The sequence below is a fragment of the Lissotriton helveticus genome, chromosome 4_1 (genome assembly GCF_964261635.1).
Source record: "Lissotriton helveticus chromosome 4_1, aLisHel1.1, whole genome shotgun sequence".
NCBI lineage: Eukaryota > Metazoa > Chordata > Amphibia > Caudata > Salamandridae > Lissotriton > Lissotriton helveticus.
Genome location: NC_136063.1, coordinates 830,535,928 through 830,555,539, shown reverse-complemented (window position 1 = coordinate 830,555,539; position 19,612 = coordinate 830,535,928). Strand labels below are relative to the sequence as shown.

The following is a 19,612-nucleotide window of genomic DNA, read 5'->3' as shown; positions in this document are numbered from 1 at the left end:
GCAAATTAGTCTGTCCCTGGCACAGTGCATCATAGGAACAGGGCAGACCAAACTACCAAGCCAATTCTTTACTGGAAAGGAAACAAGCTTCCGGGGACCGGTTTCTGGCATTACAGCCGTCTTCGGCCCGGCTTGCTTGAATCTTGATGGTGCAGTGAGCAAGGGACTCACATCTGAGCATACCCTTCCACACTTGTGGTGGCCAAAACGATTCAAAAAGGGGGTGGTGATGGACAGAGTATCTGAGTTTATCAGAACACTCCTACCCAGTCAACAGATCAGGGCTTGATCCATCACCGTTTTTTAGCTCACTGCACCATCCCAGTTCAGAACCTGGCTACATGCAAATTAGTCTGTCCCTGGCCCAGTGCATCATGGGAACAGGGCAGACCAAACTACAAAGCCAATTCTTTACTGGAAAGGAAACAAGCTTCCGGGGACCGGTTTCTAGCATTACAGCCGTCTTCGGCCCGGCTTGCTTGAATCCTGATGGTGCAGTGAGCAAGGGACTCACATCTGAGCATACCCTTCCACGCTTGTGGTGGCCAAAACGATTCAAAAAGGGGGTGGTGATGGACAGAGTATCTGAGTTAATCAGAACACTCCTACGCAGTCAGCAGATCAGGGCTTGATCCATCACCGTTTTTTAGCTCACTGCACCATCCCAGTTCAGAACCTGGCTACATGCAAATTAGTCTGTCCCTGGCCCAGTGCATCATGGGAACAGGGCAGACCAAACTACCAAGCCAATTCTTTACTGGAAAGGAAACAAGCTTCCGGGGACCGGTTTCTGGCATTACAGCCGTCTTCGGCCCGGCTTGCTTGAATCCTGATGGTGCAGTGAGCAAGGGACTCACATCTGAGCATACCCTTCCACGCTTGTGGTGGCCAAAACGATTCAAAAAGGGGGTGGTGATGGACAGAGTATCTGAGTTAATCAGAACACTCCTACCCAGTCAACAGATCAGGGCTTGATCCATCACCGTTTTTTAGCTCACTGCACCATCCCAGTTCAGAACCTGGCTACATGCAAATTAGTCTGTCCCTGGCCCAGTGCATCATGGGAACAGGGCAGACCAAACTACCAAGCCAATTCTTTACTGGAAAGGAAACAAGCTTCCGGGGACCGGTTTCTGGCATTACAGCCGTCTTCGGCCCGGCTTGCTTGAATCCTGATGGTGCAGTGAGCAAGGGACTCACATCTGAGCATACCCTTCCACGCTTGTGGTGGCCATAACAATTCAAAAAGGGGGTGGTGATGGACAGAGTATCTGAATTAATCAGAACACTCCTACCCAGTCAACAGATATGGGCTTGATCCATCACCGTTTTTTAGCTCACTGCACCATCCCAGTTCAGAACCTGGCTACATGCAAATTAGTCTGTCCCTGGCCCAGTGCATCATGGGAACAGGGCAGACCAAACTACCAAGCCAATTCTTTACTGGAAAGGAAACAAGCTTCCGGGGACCGGTTTCTGGCATTACAGCCGTCTTCGGCCCGGCTTGCTTGAATCCTGATGGTGCAGTGAGCAAGGGACTCACATCTGAGCATACCCTTCCACGCTTGTGGTGGCCAAAACGATTCAAAAAGGGGGTGGTGATGGACAGAGTATCTGAGTTAATCAGAACACTCCTACCCAGTCAACAGATCAGGGCTTGATCCATCACCGTTTTTTAGCTCACTGCACCATCCCAGTTCAGAACCTGGCTACATGCAAATTAGTCTGTCCCTGGCCCAGTGCATCATGGGAACAGGGCAGACCAAACTACCAAGCCAATTCTTTACTGGAAAGGAAACAAGCTTCCGGGGACCGGTTTCTGGCATTACAGCCGTCTTCGGCCCGGCTTGCTTGAATCCTGATGGTGCAATGCGCTTGGTCTATTTTTATCTCAGTTCCTGCGGTAGCCTATAAAATACTGTTAAAGAGATCTTTCAAGGAGAGGTTGATATCAAAGCCCTCCGCTTGGGATGGTACACCTTTGATGGGCTTGGAGTTCTATCTGTTGGTCGCAAAATTGGAGCACCTCCTGCTGTAGCTGCTCCACTTCCTCATCTCGGGTGTGCTCCTGGTCTTCTATACACATCACACATTCCCCTATTGAATCCACATCGCGTTGGATCTCTTTGATGTCGTTGGCGAGCTCCCCCCTCAGGGATTGTAAATCATCGCACAATGAAGAGAAGAATGTCTCCAGAAACAAACGAGTGACTGGCTCTGTGTTTTCTGCTTCTTGGCCAGGGTAAATGCTAGGTGACACCTGGCCGTCTCCTGAGTCACAGGAGGGGGCTTGACCAACATGTCTTTCACTGTCCGATCTTTCTTCCCTCTTGCATTGGCCATGCTTAGGGGTATGAGCTACCTTTCCTGGTGTATGTCTCTCAAATGCAGTTGTGAGCAATCCTGTGCGTCTGATCAATAGCGCATTGACTCTGGGCCACTTGTGCTCAGGAACCTGTGCTTTGTACTCCTCTGGGTGCCGACAGGTCTGTTTTGCCCTTTAACCTTGCTCTCCCGGTGTGCTCTCTGATCGATGTGTGCGTTTTCCCTTCTTTGCGGAGTGGCCACTCTGTGTCTGTCGCCTGGTATGTACCACAGCTGCCTCCACAAGCCTTTGTGTAAGGCTCTCCCTCTCTCTCTCTCTAACCACCGGCGTGGTGGCGGAGCACCCCCGTTCCTCGCTTTAGCTCTGGGGGATGTCTTTTCAGGCCCACTCCCATTTGATCTTGCTCCGTTGACTGCTCGCTGAGCCCCTATGAGCCTGAATGGTTCAACTCACGTCTTCTGTTACTACCACTCTATAAAGGTCTTTTTGGGTTGTGGGCTACTGTCTCTAGGCCCATCGTGCTCAATGAGCATGCCAGCTTCTCTATAGGGCACCAGTTCCCGTTCTCCTCTCCGCCGTATCACAGTGGCGGGAAGGCCACTACTTTTGCCCCTCAGCTCTCGGGTCTCGCAGCCTCCTTCTCTTCCTGCTCAACTCAGTCTTTCAGATGGGGGCCCATTGCTATCTGCCTTGAGCCGGCCACCGACTCCAGTCGGGTGCAGTTTTGGCCCCCGGTGTATGTGACAGCGTCTCCCCTCGCCTTTCTCACTTACGTGGCACTTTCTTTTGAAGTCCAGAGCCATGGCCACCACGACCCCAGCTTAGCCTGTTCTCCAATGTTGGCCACCTGTTTCAGTATGTTAGCTTCACTCCCAGGCCAGGTCCTATCTTTTGCATGCCCTCTGGGCCCCCACGGGCTTCATAGAATATGCTGGGCGTAGTAGTGCCGGTAACTACCTCAGTCTCTCACCCTTGGTCACTGCAGGCCAACTGTGTGGGTGGCGTACGCCACCTCAGGGCCCTCTCCTTCGTGGCCTCCTTTATGGCCTCTCTCTATCTGCTTATGCTGAATGCTTCCAGCCCTGAAGGACTGGTCCATCGCAGTCCCTTCTGCCCCCTTGATCCACTGCTCCCCTGGGGATTATCTCTGCCTCCCTTTGGGCACAGGCTCTAATTCTGATTCTCTTCTTTGCCACCCGCACATCAGTCTTAGTGGGTGCCCGGCGATCCCACCCGGATTAGCCGTCCTCGTGTGGCAGAGGCCCCTTCACGGGCTGATGACCATTGCAGATCCTCATCAGTAGGGGCCTTGTGATGTGTTCTGGGCTGTGGCTGCTACCATCTGCAACTGGAGTCCTCCGGTTTCTTGGGACAGGCCCGAAGGGGTGTCCCCGAGCCCCACGATTGTCTCAATTGTCTCAATTGTCTTTTGCTGCTTACTTCAAGACATTTCTAGCTCCTTCATCTTATCATAAGCCTTAAATTGTCTTTCCTCCATCTCAACTTTGTTTCTTTCTTTTAACACTTTAACCATCCATAGACCTTTCCATGGTCCTCATATATTTAAATCCCTTTACTATGGCAAACAGGCAAATCAAGCAAACATCAATAATCACAATAGGCCTCAAAATTGTCTACATAGACGATTGAATAAAAATATACCTTGGGGTCAGTTCACCAAACCTGAACTAACCACCCAGCCCACCCTTTTTTCTTTTATCGTCCGCTCAATGATACGCATACACTCTCACTCTAATGATGATTCGAGCCAGAAATGTCACCTTGAGGGCTCTACCATTTTTATCATGCAGTATGATACGTTTTTTACATAACCAATCGCAAGAATATTCACCTGTGCATTGGGGTGACTTTACCCTGGGTTTGAGTAATCACCCTCTTCTTTGTACTTCTGCTTTGTTTTCCTTTTATTTTATTTTGATTCATGCCCACCTATTACTAGGCATTGAGATAGTTAACCAGCCCCACTATCTCCGGAGGTTTGGTTTACTGCCCAAGTCTAGTTAGAGATGCTGGTTTTTTATTTATCATTCATAGTATTAGGGACATTTATCCTTGCATTGAGGTAACATCACCCTAGTTGTGTTTAGGAACCTTTTTTCCATGACAAACTAGAAGCGAGACTTCTCTGTTTCTTCCTTTTGTCCTGCTTCGTGCTGAAGACGGCTGGAATGCCAGAAACCGGTCCTCGGAAGCTTGTTTCCGGTCCGGGGAAGACATGGCTTGTCAGTTCGGGCTGGACTGTTCCCATGAGGCACAGGGTCAGACTGATTTGCATATAGCTATGTCTGAACTGGGGTGGCAGAGTGAGCTAAAGAACGGTGATGGATTAAACCCAGATCTTTTGACTGGGTGTGAGTGTTTGATTGATTCAAATGCCCCGTCCATCACCACCCCCTTTTGTACCGCTTTTGGCCGCCATAAGTGTGGCAGGGTATGCTCAGACGTGAGTCCCTTGCTCACTTTGCCACTGGATTCAAGCAAGCCGGGCTGAAGACGGCTGGAATGCCAGAAACCGGTCCTCGGAAGCTTGTTTCCGGTTCAAGGAAGACATTGCTTGTCAGGTCGGGCTGGACTGTTCCCATGAGGCACAGGGTCAGACTGATTTGCATATAGCCATGTCTGAACTGGGGTGGCAGAGTGGGCTAAAGAACGGTGATGGATTAAACCCAGATCTTTGACTGGGTGTGAGTCTTTGATTGATTCAAATGTCCCGTCCATCAGCACCCCCTTTTGTACCGCTTTTGGCCGCCATAAGTGTGGCAGGGTATGCTCAGACGTGAGTTCCTTGCTCACTTTGCCACTGGATTCAAGCAAGCCGGGCTGAAGACGGCTGGAATGCCAGAAACCGGTCCTCGGAAGCTTGTTTCCGTTTCAGGGAAGACATGGCTTGTCAGTTCGGGCTGGACTGTTCCCATGAGGCACAGGGTCAGACTGATTTGCATATAGCCATGTCTGAACTGGGGTGGCAGAGTGGGCTAAAGAACGGTGATGGATTAAACCCAGATCTTTTGACTGAGTGTGAGTGTTTGATTGATTCAAATGCCCCGTCCATCACCACCCCCTTTTGTACTGCTTCGTGTGCCAATAAAGTTATATTGATAGTGGTCTTTGAAATAGAGATCAAGACTCTCTTCCTTCGGAGATTTGGACTGGTCTAACGGCCACATCCAGTTAGACTCTTGGGAGCAGCCTGTTTTTATTTATCTCACTGTTTCACCAATACCATTCAGTTTTGGTGTAAATAAATAACACTGACTTAGTTTTTTGAAATCCCGGAAGCCATCAGCTTCTCTACCATGATCTGCGAGGCGCGGTCTAGTCATTTTTCATTCTGGCCACGTGAACTACGCATCATGCTAAATTGTTTAAAAAGTTACTCGGCCTGCAACTCCAGTAACTTCAGAGCCACGGTCGATCACGGTCAGGTTTTACAGTGAGGGAGTAGCCTTGATGGAGTAAATAGGGGACGTCCTGCCCGTATCTCAGGACAAACGCTGAGTTACACTGCGATACCAGTAACCTCGTTTTACCTTTTTTCACCTTCTTTCATTTGGGCATTAATCTAGGGTTTGACTACAGGCGTCCCTCCTCCTACTCACCGATGGACTCATGGGGCCCAATGATGGTCGCATTATAAGTATGGAACTTTCCTTAAACACGTATATGCTGGTGGCATTTTATTACATGTTAAATGTTTGTACTGTCTTGTGCGTCTTATTTTCATAGGTTCCCGCACGTCTTGTGGTTTAGTTTAATTCTTTATCTCACCACCACAGAACCTCTCACCACCACAGAACCACCATGACTTATGGGTAACAATTCAGACCATATGGCCATGTATTTTCTAAACTTTTTACCTTTATATCCTTGCAGGTCTTTTTGATATTTAACACATATCAATTAGATGCTGTATATTTATTTTGACTTTTTCGTCTTAATAATTGTGTTAATTGTGACACTCGGAGTGGGAATTTTTTTTTCCTTTGAGGTCCTGACGAAATCCCTTGGGGAGAGGCATGAAATTAGTTGACCATAAAGGGAAACAATTTGTACTGACAACTAAGGTTTTCCCACATGTCCCCAGATTTAACCTACCTTCTTTGGGTAGAGAATACATTTGTCTTTGGACCCACAAATTTGATATTTTTAAACTTTTTTCATTTCTAAAAAAACACTCCCTTTAAATTTATTATATGTGGTTAGGTGTATAGGGACCCTCCTATATTTAACGATTCAGTGCTCCCGCGTATTCGTTGGTTGCAGCACGCCCCTGTCTGTAGAGGACAGTGATGTACCCAATGATGAAGCATGCCACCAAGGGGCAGCCCGGGTGGGTGAGGGTTTTATGAAAAAGAAAAAACGTTTTCTTTTCTTTTTGTATCTCCTGCAGGATATTGTAAAGAATCCCCTCTTTCCCCTTTAGAGGGTGCCTCTCTTGATTATTGCTATTGCAGATTCCCAAATATGAATCGGTCTGCTTCCATCTTGCACATCTGCAATGGCTCTCTGTTGACAAAATAATTTAAAAAAAAGGCCCTATGCTTTGTTTTCTGGGCTTTTGCTGATGCCAGGCCCACCTTTGTAATAAAGCTGTTGCAACCCTATATTTTCTCTGGGATATTAAGACCAGCCAATCTAGGGCTAGCTTGCATCCGGAGGGTTAGAAGAAACAGAGTGAGTGGTCGCTCATTTTTATTTTTAGTGGCTAAACTATGGGACATGCTTCCACTGCATCTGCATTGGAGAAGGAGTGAGGTAACCTTTAAAAAGCTTCTTGAAACCTGGTTCTTCTGATCTTGTGCACTTAGGGGTAGATTTACAAACATTTTATGCTGGGTTAGTGTCACAAAAGTGGGGCTAACCAGCATAAAATGGTTTTCTAATTTACTTTCCAGCACAAAACTTGTTTTGCGCTGAAAAGTAGCCTCAGGGGGTACATTTTTAAATATTTTACACTGGGTTAGCGACACAAAAGTGATGGTAACCAGCCAAAAATGTTTTTGGGGAATTTACTTTCCAGTCCAAAATTTGTTTTGTGCTAGAAGGTACCCTAAAAGTAGCCTAAAGCAGCGCAAATTACTGCTTTGCATTAGTTAGAGCAAAGGTGGCATTACATGCATAGCACATGGGTGTTCCCATGTGACCATCCATGCCTTTTGATGTAAAAACCTTTCTACAAAGGGGCCGATTTCACTGTCGTTCGGAAACTGTTCGGAACTATTCGGTCTCTGAATCGTTTTAGAATGAATCTGGTCCTCAGTGTCCGAATGACCAATTACAATGCTTCAAAACATTGTTTGGTCGGACTTCTATTGACTTCAATGGGAGCCTGTGTTCCGAACAAGAACGCAGGTTCCTATTGAAAAATGGGGTGGTTGGGGAAAACCTTGCACCCTGTGGTGGGCACTTCATGGTGCCAACTACATTGTGCATGGTTGGGAAGAGGGGTCCTTTGGGGCCCCCCACTGGCCACATTCAGATGCCTCTGGGTGAAGAGGGGCCCGCAACAGGCCGCCAAAGACAGATTCCGGCAGCAAATTCATCTCGGGCAAACCAAATCAGAATGGCTGTCCAAATCAGTCATCATAATCGATCGTCCAGTAACCGCGTCCATGGAGTTGTACGAATCGGCTCTGAAAGATTCGGGCTGTCCGGATGCCTTTCGGAACTGATTCAGTCTGCTCGTACAGTTTCCTAGCATCGTAATCGGTTGTTGGGAAAACTGTACGATTCGATAGGAAGCAAGGGTTCTGAATCGGATTCACCAATACCAAATCCCATCCGGGGCCCTTCCTAATGACATCGGGATCGGCCCCAAAGAATTGTAGACAAGGTTTAGCTCTAAATATTAATGCCACTTCAAAGGAGGCGGTAACAGGAGAAGTGTTTTTATTTCTCCTTTCTTTTCTTACTTTGCATACGTGCTGCACTGTGCAGCACACATATAAAGTAGGAAAAGCCTTTAAAATTGTCTAGGCATTGTATTTTGTACAGGAAGGGTATCCTTCCTGTACAAAACCTATGCTAGGCTCACGCAGACACCCTAGCGCTATGTCCCTAAGGTGTGTGTGTGTAGCACTCGGTAGCTGAAATCTGTGCCGGCGCTAAGGAGAGGGGAGGAGGGAGCCATATCTCTGTAGATATTGTGCTCTCCTGCTCCCTCCCTTTTACGCAACGTAGCACAGCATTTTTGGCAGCTGCGCTGCGTTCTGTGAATTCTTAGTGTTTTTTGCAGATGGCTCAGTTAGCACTGGGAAACACTACTGGGTAGTCATTCACTTTATAAAGGGTAAAACGTAAACATTAATTAATTAATTAATTAAGAGTACGTACTGTAAAGAACACATTGTGTGTGCGAACTCAGGAGCGGACACTCATGCTGTGAAGAGGTGGGGTGAGAGAGGGGGGAACACAAAAAAGACAATTACAAAATAAATAAAATTGCACTTACTCGTGTTCTTCTCAGGAGTCTGGTGCACACTGTGCAGGCTCCCAATTCCAGCGCTGCTCACATGCTGGGAATGCTATTCCCAGCATATGAGCAGCGCTTTGATTGGTCAGAGCGTTTCGGCGCTCAGACATAGACTGGGAGCCTGTGTTGGTTTCTCCACCCAGCTGTACAAAGCAGCTAGGTGGAGAAAGGCTAAGTGTGCACGCCGTTTTGGCTGGCACTCCAGGCCCGGACAAATCATCATGGGGATTTAGCAGTGCCCATCACTCCCCCCTCCTCCCTGGTACTGCAGCTTCACAGTGGCTATCACGACCCCTCCTTCGGCTCGGCTGGCAGGCAGCCTTCAGGCCGCAAAATAAAATGATAATAAAAACGTTTTAGTGAAGAGCTACAAGGTTGCCATGGAGGTTTATTTTATCCTCTGTGATTTTCTCCTCCTAACTGTGACCTTCTTAATGAGACATCTGACAGCTTTCACTTATGCTAATCTGTGCAGGGTGGTTCCATGTCTAGTGGGAGGAGTCACCATTTCCTCGGACAATCAAGAAGAGGACTCAGCAGGTCTTCTCAACAACCAGACTTTGACAATATCTCAATCCAAAGAACACCATGCAAGGGTGAGCTTAATGAGCTCATCATCATGCTTACATAAAATGAGCATGCACATGGACAAAGATCTCCATCATTTTCATAACTTAATACCCCTAGGAGGAAATGCCCAGACTGCATATGAATGTGTTTGCAATGTAAGAGCAGGCATAGATTGCACTCAAGACCATGTGACTATTTCTATCATTGCCCCTCTACTGAACAAATTACCATGGATGGTATATTCCCTGGGGCACGGCCCTCCAAAACATGCATGTTTAAATAATTGGCTCCACTAATCCTGGAAGAAATCAACAGTGTTGAAGGGATTCGGGGTTGTACAGCTCTCATGCACTGCCAAGGCATCAAAGATTCTCTAATTAGGAACAGAAACTTTTAACATTATGGAGGAACATCGGGGCATATTACCAAGGGCCTTATCGCCACTTTAGCGGGAATTTTTCCAGCTAAAGCGGCGATAATTGTATCGCCCTATTACCTAGCTGTCGCTAACACCAGTTAGCGACAGCTATTAGGAGATAGCGATCATCTTGGGGCCCACTTTGCATGTCAGTGATAATTATCGCTAATGACATGCAAAGTGGGCGTGCCAAGATGTTAGCGACTGGAAACAGTCGCTAACATCGCTATCTCCTTTTACCTACTTTTGGAAATAATCGCGGTAAGCGCGATTATCTTCAAAAGCTAACGCCTGCCCAGAGCAGTTCTTAGCCATGTTATCCAATGGAAGGTGGATAACATGGCTAAGAGCATTGTCACGATAATGCATGAATATCGCTGATTTTTCAGCGATATTCATGCATTTCCCACGATTTTTACCGCTTTTGAGATAAACCTTGATAATATCAAGGTATCTCAGCGGTAAAAATCGTCGGAGCGCGGCGATATTATTATACCCGCTAACCAAGCTTAGCGATACTTATCGCTATTGCTTGATAATATGCACCATCATATTTATTGACTGAAGAGGATTTCAAACTCCTAAGAAATCTAACAACACCTGATGTTATGACTACTTGTACAGCGCATGACCTGCGAGGGTATACTGGTGCTCATAAGAGGGGGATGCTCAGGCTGTGTCTGGGTCTAGATAAAGAACCATGGGGCATATTTACATGGCACAGCATTGTGCCACAAGCCATTTTGCTGCGCCATTTTAAAAATGGAGGGATGGGCTGTATTAATAAGAACATGGCACATCCCTGTGCTCACCACTGCGTCAGAGTTAAAATGGCTGGCTATCACCAATGGAACATTTCCTCTGGTATACCTATTTTCACCCGATGCCACTCTGTTTAGGGACTCTGCCAAGAGTTCAATTTTATCCGACAGGAGTTTAATCTGGCTCATCATCTCTTGCTGAAAAGAATTAAACAAAGCTTCCATACTGGCAACAAGCGAAAAATTGCTTATTTGAGGTGTGGCCCTGGTATTTTCCTTGGTAGAGGGATTTTGCATTACTAGATTAGTAACCCAAGAAGAAAAGAAACCCCCACTTTATCCAAATGTGAGGTATCCGGTAATCCATGAGCCTTTTTGGTGTGCTTCGATATATTCCCTTCAAACCCCTTCCTTTTAAGTTGTGGTGATCTATTAACTTTTGATGCAACTGGCCAGACAAACCAGGATTATTTGCACTCAAATCTTCCTGAGTGGTATGTTGGGTCTTAACTTTTGTCTGTTTCACTGCCTTAGGTTTAAAAGAAGTTGCAACCTTTTGGATGGTGCCTTCAGATACTGAATTTAAAGATACTTTGGGTACCCCAGATTGAGCATCCGGCACAGGGGATGGTTCAGTAATCAGGCTCTGTACAGCTTCAATAGGGTCTTCCACCAGGTTAAGCTCAGTGGAAATAGCACTCATTGCCATAGTAATGTATGAGATGATAAAGCAGTTAAGCATGACTGACTCTTTATCCTAGCCCTTGTTCCCCAAATGTCTCTTAATCTCCATTTTTTGGAACCAGTTAATCTAGATACCAAGAATTTGGAAAATAAGCTGTTGTGGTGGCACCCCAAGTGAATTACAGCTCTACGACAATCTTTCTGTAGGGAGGCAACTTTCTCATCTCATCAACTGCAGAACCAATGTTGACAGGCAGGCCCAGAAAATAGAAGAATGAAAGCCAATAGCCCTTGCCCAGCCTAGCTCAGCCTTGTCAGGTCGCGGACGGATGTCGACGGGCCCACTCTTGGCCCGGTCTTCTCCTGGGCGTATATCCAGGCACGTCCCACGCAGCAGGAGGAAAAACGGTCTTTTATTGAGCACCCAACGAACATTCCCCCACCTCCTCCTCCCTTGAAGCTGTCAGACAAATTCTGGCAAAGCAGTATAGGGGTTGCAGTCCACCCTCAAGCAGGTCTCCATGGCATCCAACTCAATAATTGTTGGAAGGGAGGGATGAAGTAATGATACCCGTTGGTTGACTTGTATGAGATAATAAAGTGCCTTTAACAGGCTACTGACAACGCTGGGGGTGGGGGTGGCTGGGAGGGGGGTAGAGCAAAGTGCATGCCACCAAAAGACAGTTGCGCGTTCAGGATGCTCGTGTTGCGTAGTGTCATCTCCCAGTGTGCCTCACTGCAGACTGTTACACAGCTCGATCTTGGCCAGGAGGGTGACATCTGCCCAGCACTCGTGGCTTAGATGGAAACCCCTCACCTCCCTGTAGCATGAAAGACCAGCGGAACAAAGCCAGGAAAGGAGCAGAAGCCAGTACCACGTAAGCCCACATCAGAGGAAGACACTGCTGAGAGGGAACACCAGACCCTCCTACCTTATATTAGGTGGAGAACCAGTAAAACAGCTGGATAGTGGTGCTCTGGGTTCTACCCGTTGCCTTTGTTGAAATTAGAGCAGATGCAGCAATCCACACTCTATTATTAGTAATGTACAGACCCAATCACATTTAAGCCTTACCTCAATTAATTAACAGTCAAACGTAGCACCATCTGACAATGGGACTGTGTTGGAATGAACAGAAAGCAGATCGTCATGTGACAGATGGATGCTTGAATCATGAGGAGGTTCATACCAGAGTATCATGAACACATACTAGGTAACAATGTACAAGGTAAAATGTAACATGCACGGGCATATAGAAAGTATTATAGCTACTGTTTAGCGACGTCTGGCCGAACCGGATACAAATGTATATTCCCCTGCCCCTGTTTGAGCATTCCCCCCAAACAAATGTACAAAGCCCATCCGCGCCTGGCGCCATTAAATGTCAGCATGCCTAATATAAAGGCTGTTTAGGCTTGAGTCCACCTCATGCCTCTTTAATCGAGTACCAGACTTTCCTGGTGCGTTTCCCTTGCTCTTGCAGGCGTAGGCCCTAAGAGTCGGTGTGCGGCGGGCTGGAGGGGGTTGGGGGGGGGGGGGGGGGGGCGGGAGGGGTGGTAGGCCGGGAGGTGTTGCCGAACCCTCAAAATAGCAATGCTGGAGTTCAGTAGGTGAATGAGCAATAAAGATGCATTTCATTGTTATGTTTATCCTGTCACATTAGCTGTGTGTTAAAAGACAAAGGTCAGATGTCAATCTATGTGTTTTGACAACTTGATGCTTACTTGTATACTAATGTTTACTTTTATTTCTCAGACAAAAAAGTGAGACGATTTTGTAAAAGTGACCTAGGTGACAATCGTGCTGGCAAGTGAAAGCTCCAAAGTGTTTTTTGCCTTTGTAACTTTGGGAAAACCCACAGATTCATGCATTTGTGGGCATTTTCAAACTCTGATCCATAACCTTTCATCTCTCGAATGGATCTTCGATTTACTTTAGAACTGAACTGGTCTAAATCCACATCCAGGGGGTAAAGGGGAACCATTCACCCTTAGATTTGCAGGGCGTAGGGGAAGGGTATTCTCCACAGGCAAAAATATTTAGGGGCAGATTTACAAGCCCCTTGCACCGACTTTACACCGCCGTTGCATCACTTCTGTGACGCAGTGGCGGCGTAAACAATGCGCCACGATGAGACATATTTACAACCTGACACATCTAGGGAGATGCGTCACGTTGTAAAGCCCTGCGCTACATTATACCTGCGGCAGGTATAATGTATGTAGGGTGGGTGTTCCATCGCAAAGAAGCCTCGTAAAAGTGACGCTGTGAAATCTACATGATTTTACTGCGTCACTTTTACGATGCCAAAGAGTCAAAACCTTGCGCCTGCTTGAAGTAGGCGTAAAGAGTGACGCAGCATGTTAGATATAGGCCTTTCTAACCATTGCTGGGGTTGCGTCGTACTTGCGACACAACTCCAGCAATGCTCTGCCCTTACGCCGACAAGATGCGTCATGCATCTGCCTGTCCTTGCGCCACAGTGCGCCGCATTGTAAATGCAGCACATCCATGGTGGCACAAGGCTATTTTTCCATCACACAAGTTAACTGGCACATCCCTGCTAATATGCAGGGATGCGCCCGTTCTTGTAAATTTGCCGATTTGTCTGCAGAGAAAAAAAGCAATTTTGCACAGGGGACCATAATCCAGTTGTACAGAGTTCTCTTCTACGTAGAATTACGATAAGCGAGCGTAGATGTTTGTAAAGAACGTGACATAACCTTTCCAGGAGTACACTTGGGAAACTGCACCTGGTGCAGCTTTCTAGGTGTACTTGAGGCAATACATGTGAATAGAAAGAAGTAAGAAAAATATGGTCCGTCGAAGACGCACATCTTCACCCTTATTTATCCTACTTTTTGTGTAAATCTGGCCCAATATTTAGAGTTGGGTATGGCTCATAATCCATTTCTAGCACAGTGATCTTCTTTCAAGGGATGATGACCCCACAGTGATGGTATTCATTTTAGGTGTTAATGGGGGGTTTGGGCAGGCACACCAGCTCCTACATTCAACATAGTAGCTACCAAGTGCCTGTTCAATTGGAACTTGTTCTATATCACTGGAAAGAAGAGAATGTTAGGATCAGGCAGTTTGCAATGGAACAGCATGAATAGGTTTACGTGGTCAAAAAGGAGGAGAAAATGAAGTTACCCCACTGCATAGGATTCCTTAAATTAATATTTAAAAGCAAAACAACAGACCTTTACCAGGAAGGAATGTAAGAATTCTCTGTGAGACCTTTGAAACCTAGTTATCATTCTGAAGAGCATTTGTTTGGTAACTCAGAAGCAGCTATGGATTTTCAGGACTGGTGGTGATCATTTAACGCTCACTTAATACCATTTGTGATTTAAAGGTGTGTAGATCAAACGCTTCCCATGAGCCTCTGCTTTGACAGCCATCACTGAGAACACCCAGTTCCTCCTTTGCATATATCCATCCTACCTCCCAAAGCCACCCGGTTAGATTGTCATATTTCAACCCTCGACATCAGCAGTGCCACAAACCTTTAAATGTTCCAGGTTGAAGATTACAGGTTCTGAGAAGTTGCTCCTTTTGTCACTGGTGATTTGACCACTCACTACTCTCGAGTTTACTTCAATGTCACGAAGAGTTTCTGGTGAATCTGTGTTGCTGCCGTTGAAGAAACTCCCATTCAAGATGAGGTTCATGTCTGTGAAAGATATGAACCCTACACCAATGGAGGCTGGAACATGTGAATGAGAAGAAGAATAAAAAACATGTCAAGTAGAAAAGAACTGTGTAAAAAAATAGCCCAAAGGAGCTGAATGCTAAGATTCCAAAGGCCACTAACTCATGCAGATATCACATCACAAACCAGACTTTGGCTAGTGGTGTCCTTGTTATGCACAACATGTAATAATCAGACATTATTTCACAAAAACATACACCCCATTAAAAAAAGGAACAACCACAAATTAATGTGTTTGGTGAAAATGTATACATAGGATATTACAAGTAATATGGAATAATTTGGCCAATAAAGACATCATTCCAAAGTATTCACAAATGAGAAAACTCAATATTAGGAAAAGGGGCCTGTAGCCCACAGGTAAAAATACCTTCATATGACAAATATTTGTATTGTTTGAGTTAGTATCCTGCCAACAGAGATCACTGATTGGAATTTCTCCAGAATCCCGATTCTGTAATAAACTCCCTAATGCTGCACCAATTTAGGAAAGAGTTTAAGACTCAACTCTTTGAAGAACACAACATCACAATGCAGTAACGCCCACAAATCAGTTTTGTCTCCTGTAACTCATTGAATTTAAGTACATACATACATAAGCACAGTGGTGTGCAAGAATTACTGCACAAGCTGGAAACTAGATCCACTCATTGCCTGGAGATCATATTTGCATCACCATGCAGTTGCAATATTGTCTTCAAACTAAGCATCCCTCGGTTCATGACTTGCAGGACCTATTGATAGTCAAAGGCATAGCCAGAACCAGGATTCTGATGATCCGTAGCTTCCCTGGGGTGCACACAGTAAGGACCCAAGAGTGGGTATTTTAAACTGTACTGCATTGATATTGTTTATAGCACTTTTTTACCCTTTGAGAGACTCGAAGTGATTTCTGTCAGTGCTTAATTTGTGCAAGAAAGAGTGTTGGTGCCCGAAGCTCTGCTCAGAAGCCGGCGGCTGATGCAATTAAACATTGGCATGCCAATACCAAGTCTTGTAGTCTTTAATCCACTATCTGACACTCTCAGACCCTTTTTCTCACTTTCGTACAGTCCTGCTTTCTCCATTTGTGACCGTTTTTCAATCCTTTCCTTTGCCTATCATTCCAACCTGTGTGCTTTTCCTTCTCTTGCGCTCAGTAATCACCTAATATGAACATATAAGTGCCAGTCCCCAAAAAGAAGTGCCTGTGGCCTCCACTGGCGACCACTGGCTCAAATTAAGCACTGTTTTTGGGTGGTCCATTTCTATAAATTGTATAGTGCTGCATACTCTTGGTGGCTCGTGAAGCACTCTGATTTGCATCTGAGTAACATATTTAAGGTCTATTCAACAAAACGTTTCCATTTTAATAATCAACATTCATTGCTGTGGTATTTTACCTGGCATGCTCTGTGGTTTCTAAGTAGTCTCTCCATTTACTATTGTCTCTACTACCATCTTTTCTGATGATCAACTTTTAAAACCTGTCCGGCTTCATATTTGCATATTGCTTGCTCACTTGCTTCCATCCTTCTTTATAGTCTTGCTAGCTTTTTTTCTTTTCATGGTCAGTTTGTGCTTCTTCATTCAGAGCTTGCAGCACAGGCACACATTGAGATTATGAGGCCTTGGTAAAACATGCGTTATTCACCCGGTGCACTATATACCTCGTGTTTCAAATTTTGCTCAGGAAACTTATGGATTGCATGCTGTAGTGTTAATTCATCAGAGCAGTGTTGATTCATCAGAGTTAATGCTGTGTTGGGAGCAATCTACTACTCAGGAGACTAAGGGCCCCATTACAAATACGGTCGGACGAGCGCCTGAAACAGGACCGCCCAACAAGGAGTAGGCGGTCAAGCTCCCCAAATTAGGATGCATCTGCCTTCATGGTGGTTGGAAAGTTTATGTTTCCTATTGGGGCTTGTGCCTGGGGCCTCCAAAGTCGTTTCCGACAGCCTATTTATGTGATTGGACCACCATAGAAAGGCTGTTGTAAACGTGCATCATAATCCCCATGGCGGTTCCTGAGCAGGCACTGCCTCCAGTTTGGGGATTATGATTCGCCCGAGTGGCTCCTTGAGCCCGTCGGAGGCAGAGCGGATTTCGCCCACAGGCATTGTCGGACCACCTCTATCATAATACGGCGGTCGGACTGATGCCTCAAATGTCTGGTGGAGCGCCACCGATGAGCTGTCGAATGGCCTTCTGCCCTACATCGTAATAAGGCCCTTAGTGACTGATCAGTGCCAGTCTTTTACTACAGGTAGGGTGCGCTGTTTCCAGTTTCAACCGATTATCCCAGTTAAAAACCCATGGTGCCTAAGCTCCTCTGGCACTTTATATGCCCTTTGGATGCCTGGGGGGAGCATCTGCTGTGGAACAGATCACAGCTACAGTAGCTGTCAGTTTTGTTGGCCCGCTGTAAGAGCTAACCAGTGACTGGGCTCACAAGCCAGTCAGCAGTCCATTGCTCAATATTTGCTATTAATGCTCTTACCATCTAATACCAGAAGGGAGAAATGTAATGCCAGTAAGTGAAGGAGGCTAGCATGGGAAAATATATATTTACTTTAAAAACTCCAAACTTCAGTTTAAAAACCTTTGCATGCTATTAATATTACCTACATTTTGATAAAGTATTCCTGGCAATAACGCTGCTAGAAGTCAATTGGAGGGTAAATCCAGTGGCAGCTGGCAACATTAATTAATGGTAAGGCACTGACCATATATTCTGCTGGCGCCAGGCCCTCCAAACCGATGTTCCTCTCCCGTGCTGATCCTGGGGGTGACGAGTAGCAGGAAGGAAGGGGAAGGACTTCCCACTTTGTGTAACACAAATCCAACCATTCCGATTGATTGGGGCAGGCTAACCCAGTGCTCGTTTTGAGGCTAGGAGCCTATGCATGCAATCCCTCAGCTGTTTTACAGTGCTGGGATTGCTGGCTTTGAAGCAAGCATTTCAGATTGGCCGACTGTAGGCAGCTGGCCAATCTGACATGCGTACTGAACACCTACAATGTCATCCTGCAATCTGCAGGAATGTGCCCTGTCCCCACCATCCACTCGCTACGGCCAGCAGTACACAGAATAATAAAATGGTAATGACCAACCCCAACGCCTGAAACAACGACATCACCCCTTCACAAGACCTCTGCAACGCCCTCGCCTCCTACTTCCACAACAAGATCGCGGACATACACAACAGCTTCAGCACTCAACCGACGCACGCCACGACTGAACCACCGCCCCCCACCACCACCCTCCGCGCCTGGACCCCGATCAGCACCGAAGACACCATCCGCATGATGAACTCCATCCACTTCGGATCTCCGATTGACCCCTGCCCTAACCACGTCTTCAACAAGGCCGACGCTGTCATCGCACCCCACCTGCGGGACATCATCAACACCTCCTTCGACACCGCTACCTTCTCGGAGAGCTGGAAGCACGCCGAACTCAGCGCTCTACTAAAGAAGCCATCAGCCGATCCCCCGACCTCAAGAACTACCGCCCCATCTCGCTGCTTCCGTTTCCTGCAAAAGTCATCGAGAAGATCGTCAACAAGCGGCTGGCCGCCTTCCTCGAGACGAACGGATCCCTCGACCTCTCGCAGTCTGGCTTCCGGGCCAACCACAGCACCGAGACCGCCCTGATCGCAGCCACCGATGACATCCGAGCCCTGCTCAACAACGGAGAAACAGCGGCCCTCATCCTCCTAGACCTCTCCGCGGCCTTCGACACTGTCTGCCACTATACCCTAGTGCGGCGCCTCAGCAACATCGGAATCCAGGAGAAGGCACTGGAATGGATCATCTCGTTCCTCGCCGGAAGGACACAGAGAGTCCGCCTCCCCCCGTTCAGATCAGAAGCCACCGAAGTCACCTGCGGCGTTCCACAAGGCTCCTCGCTCAGCCCAACCCTCTTCAACGTCTACATGAGCCCCCTCGCAGCCATCGCACGCCAACACAACCTCAACATCATCTCCTACGCCGATGACACCCAGCTGATCCTCTCCCTCACCAACGACCCCGCCACCGCCAGAGCCAACCTACACGAAGGGATGACAGACGTAGCCAAGTGGATGATGAACAGCCGCCTGAAACCGAATTCGGACAAGACGGAAGTCCTCATCCTGGGATCTTCACCCTCCGCCTGGGATGACTCCTGGCGGCCCCCCGCCCTGGGCAGCGCACCCAAACCAACAGACCACGCACGCAACCTGGGCTTCATCCTAGACTCCTCCCTCTCCATGACCAGACAAGTCAACGCTGTCTCCTCATCGTGCTTCAACATCCTGCGCATGCTACGTAAGATCTTCCGGTGGATCCCCACCGAGACCAGGAAGACGGTCACCCAGGCCCTCATCACCAGCCGTCTGGACTACGGCAACTCCCTCTACGCCGGAACCACCGCCAAACTCCAGAAGAGACTCCAGCGGATTCACAACGCCTCAGCACGACTCATCCTGGACATCCCCCGACGCAGCCACATCTCCGGACACCTGAGAGATCTGCACTGGCTCCCGGTCAACAAGAGAATCACCTTCCGTCTCCTCACCCACGCACACAAAGCCCTACACAACCAAGGCCCAGGATACTTTAACAGCCGCCTCATCTTCTACGCTCCCACATGCCAGCTTCGATCGATCGGCCACGC

At 47.2% G+C, this 19,612-nt stretch overlaps 1 protein-coding gene across 1 annotated transcript in view; it reads right to left on the bottom strand.

Annotated features, from left to right (window-relative positions):
- Positions 1-19,612, bottom strand: part of LOC144828072 (adhesion G protein-coupled receptor E3-like) — a 359,420-nt gene that overhangs the window by 98,905 nt on the left and 240,903 nt on the right. Inside the window, exon 10 of the mRNA XM_078686209.1 lies at positions 14,766-14,965. Within this exon, the coding sequence (XP_078542335.1) occupies positions 14,766-14,965 (200 nt within the window). The remainder of the gene's footprint in view (positions 1-14,765; positions 14,966-19,612) is intronic.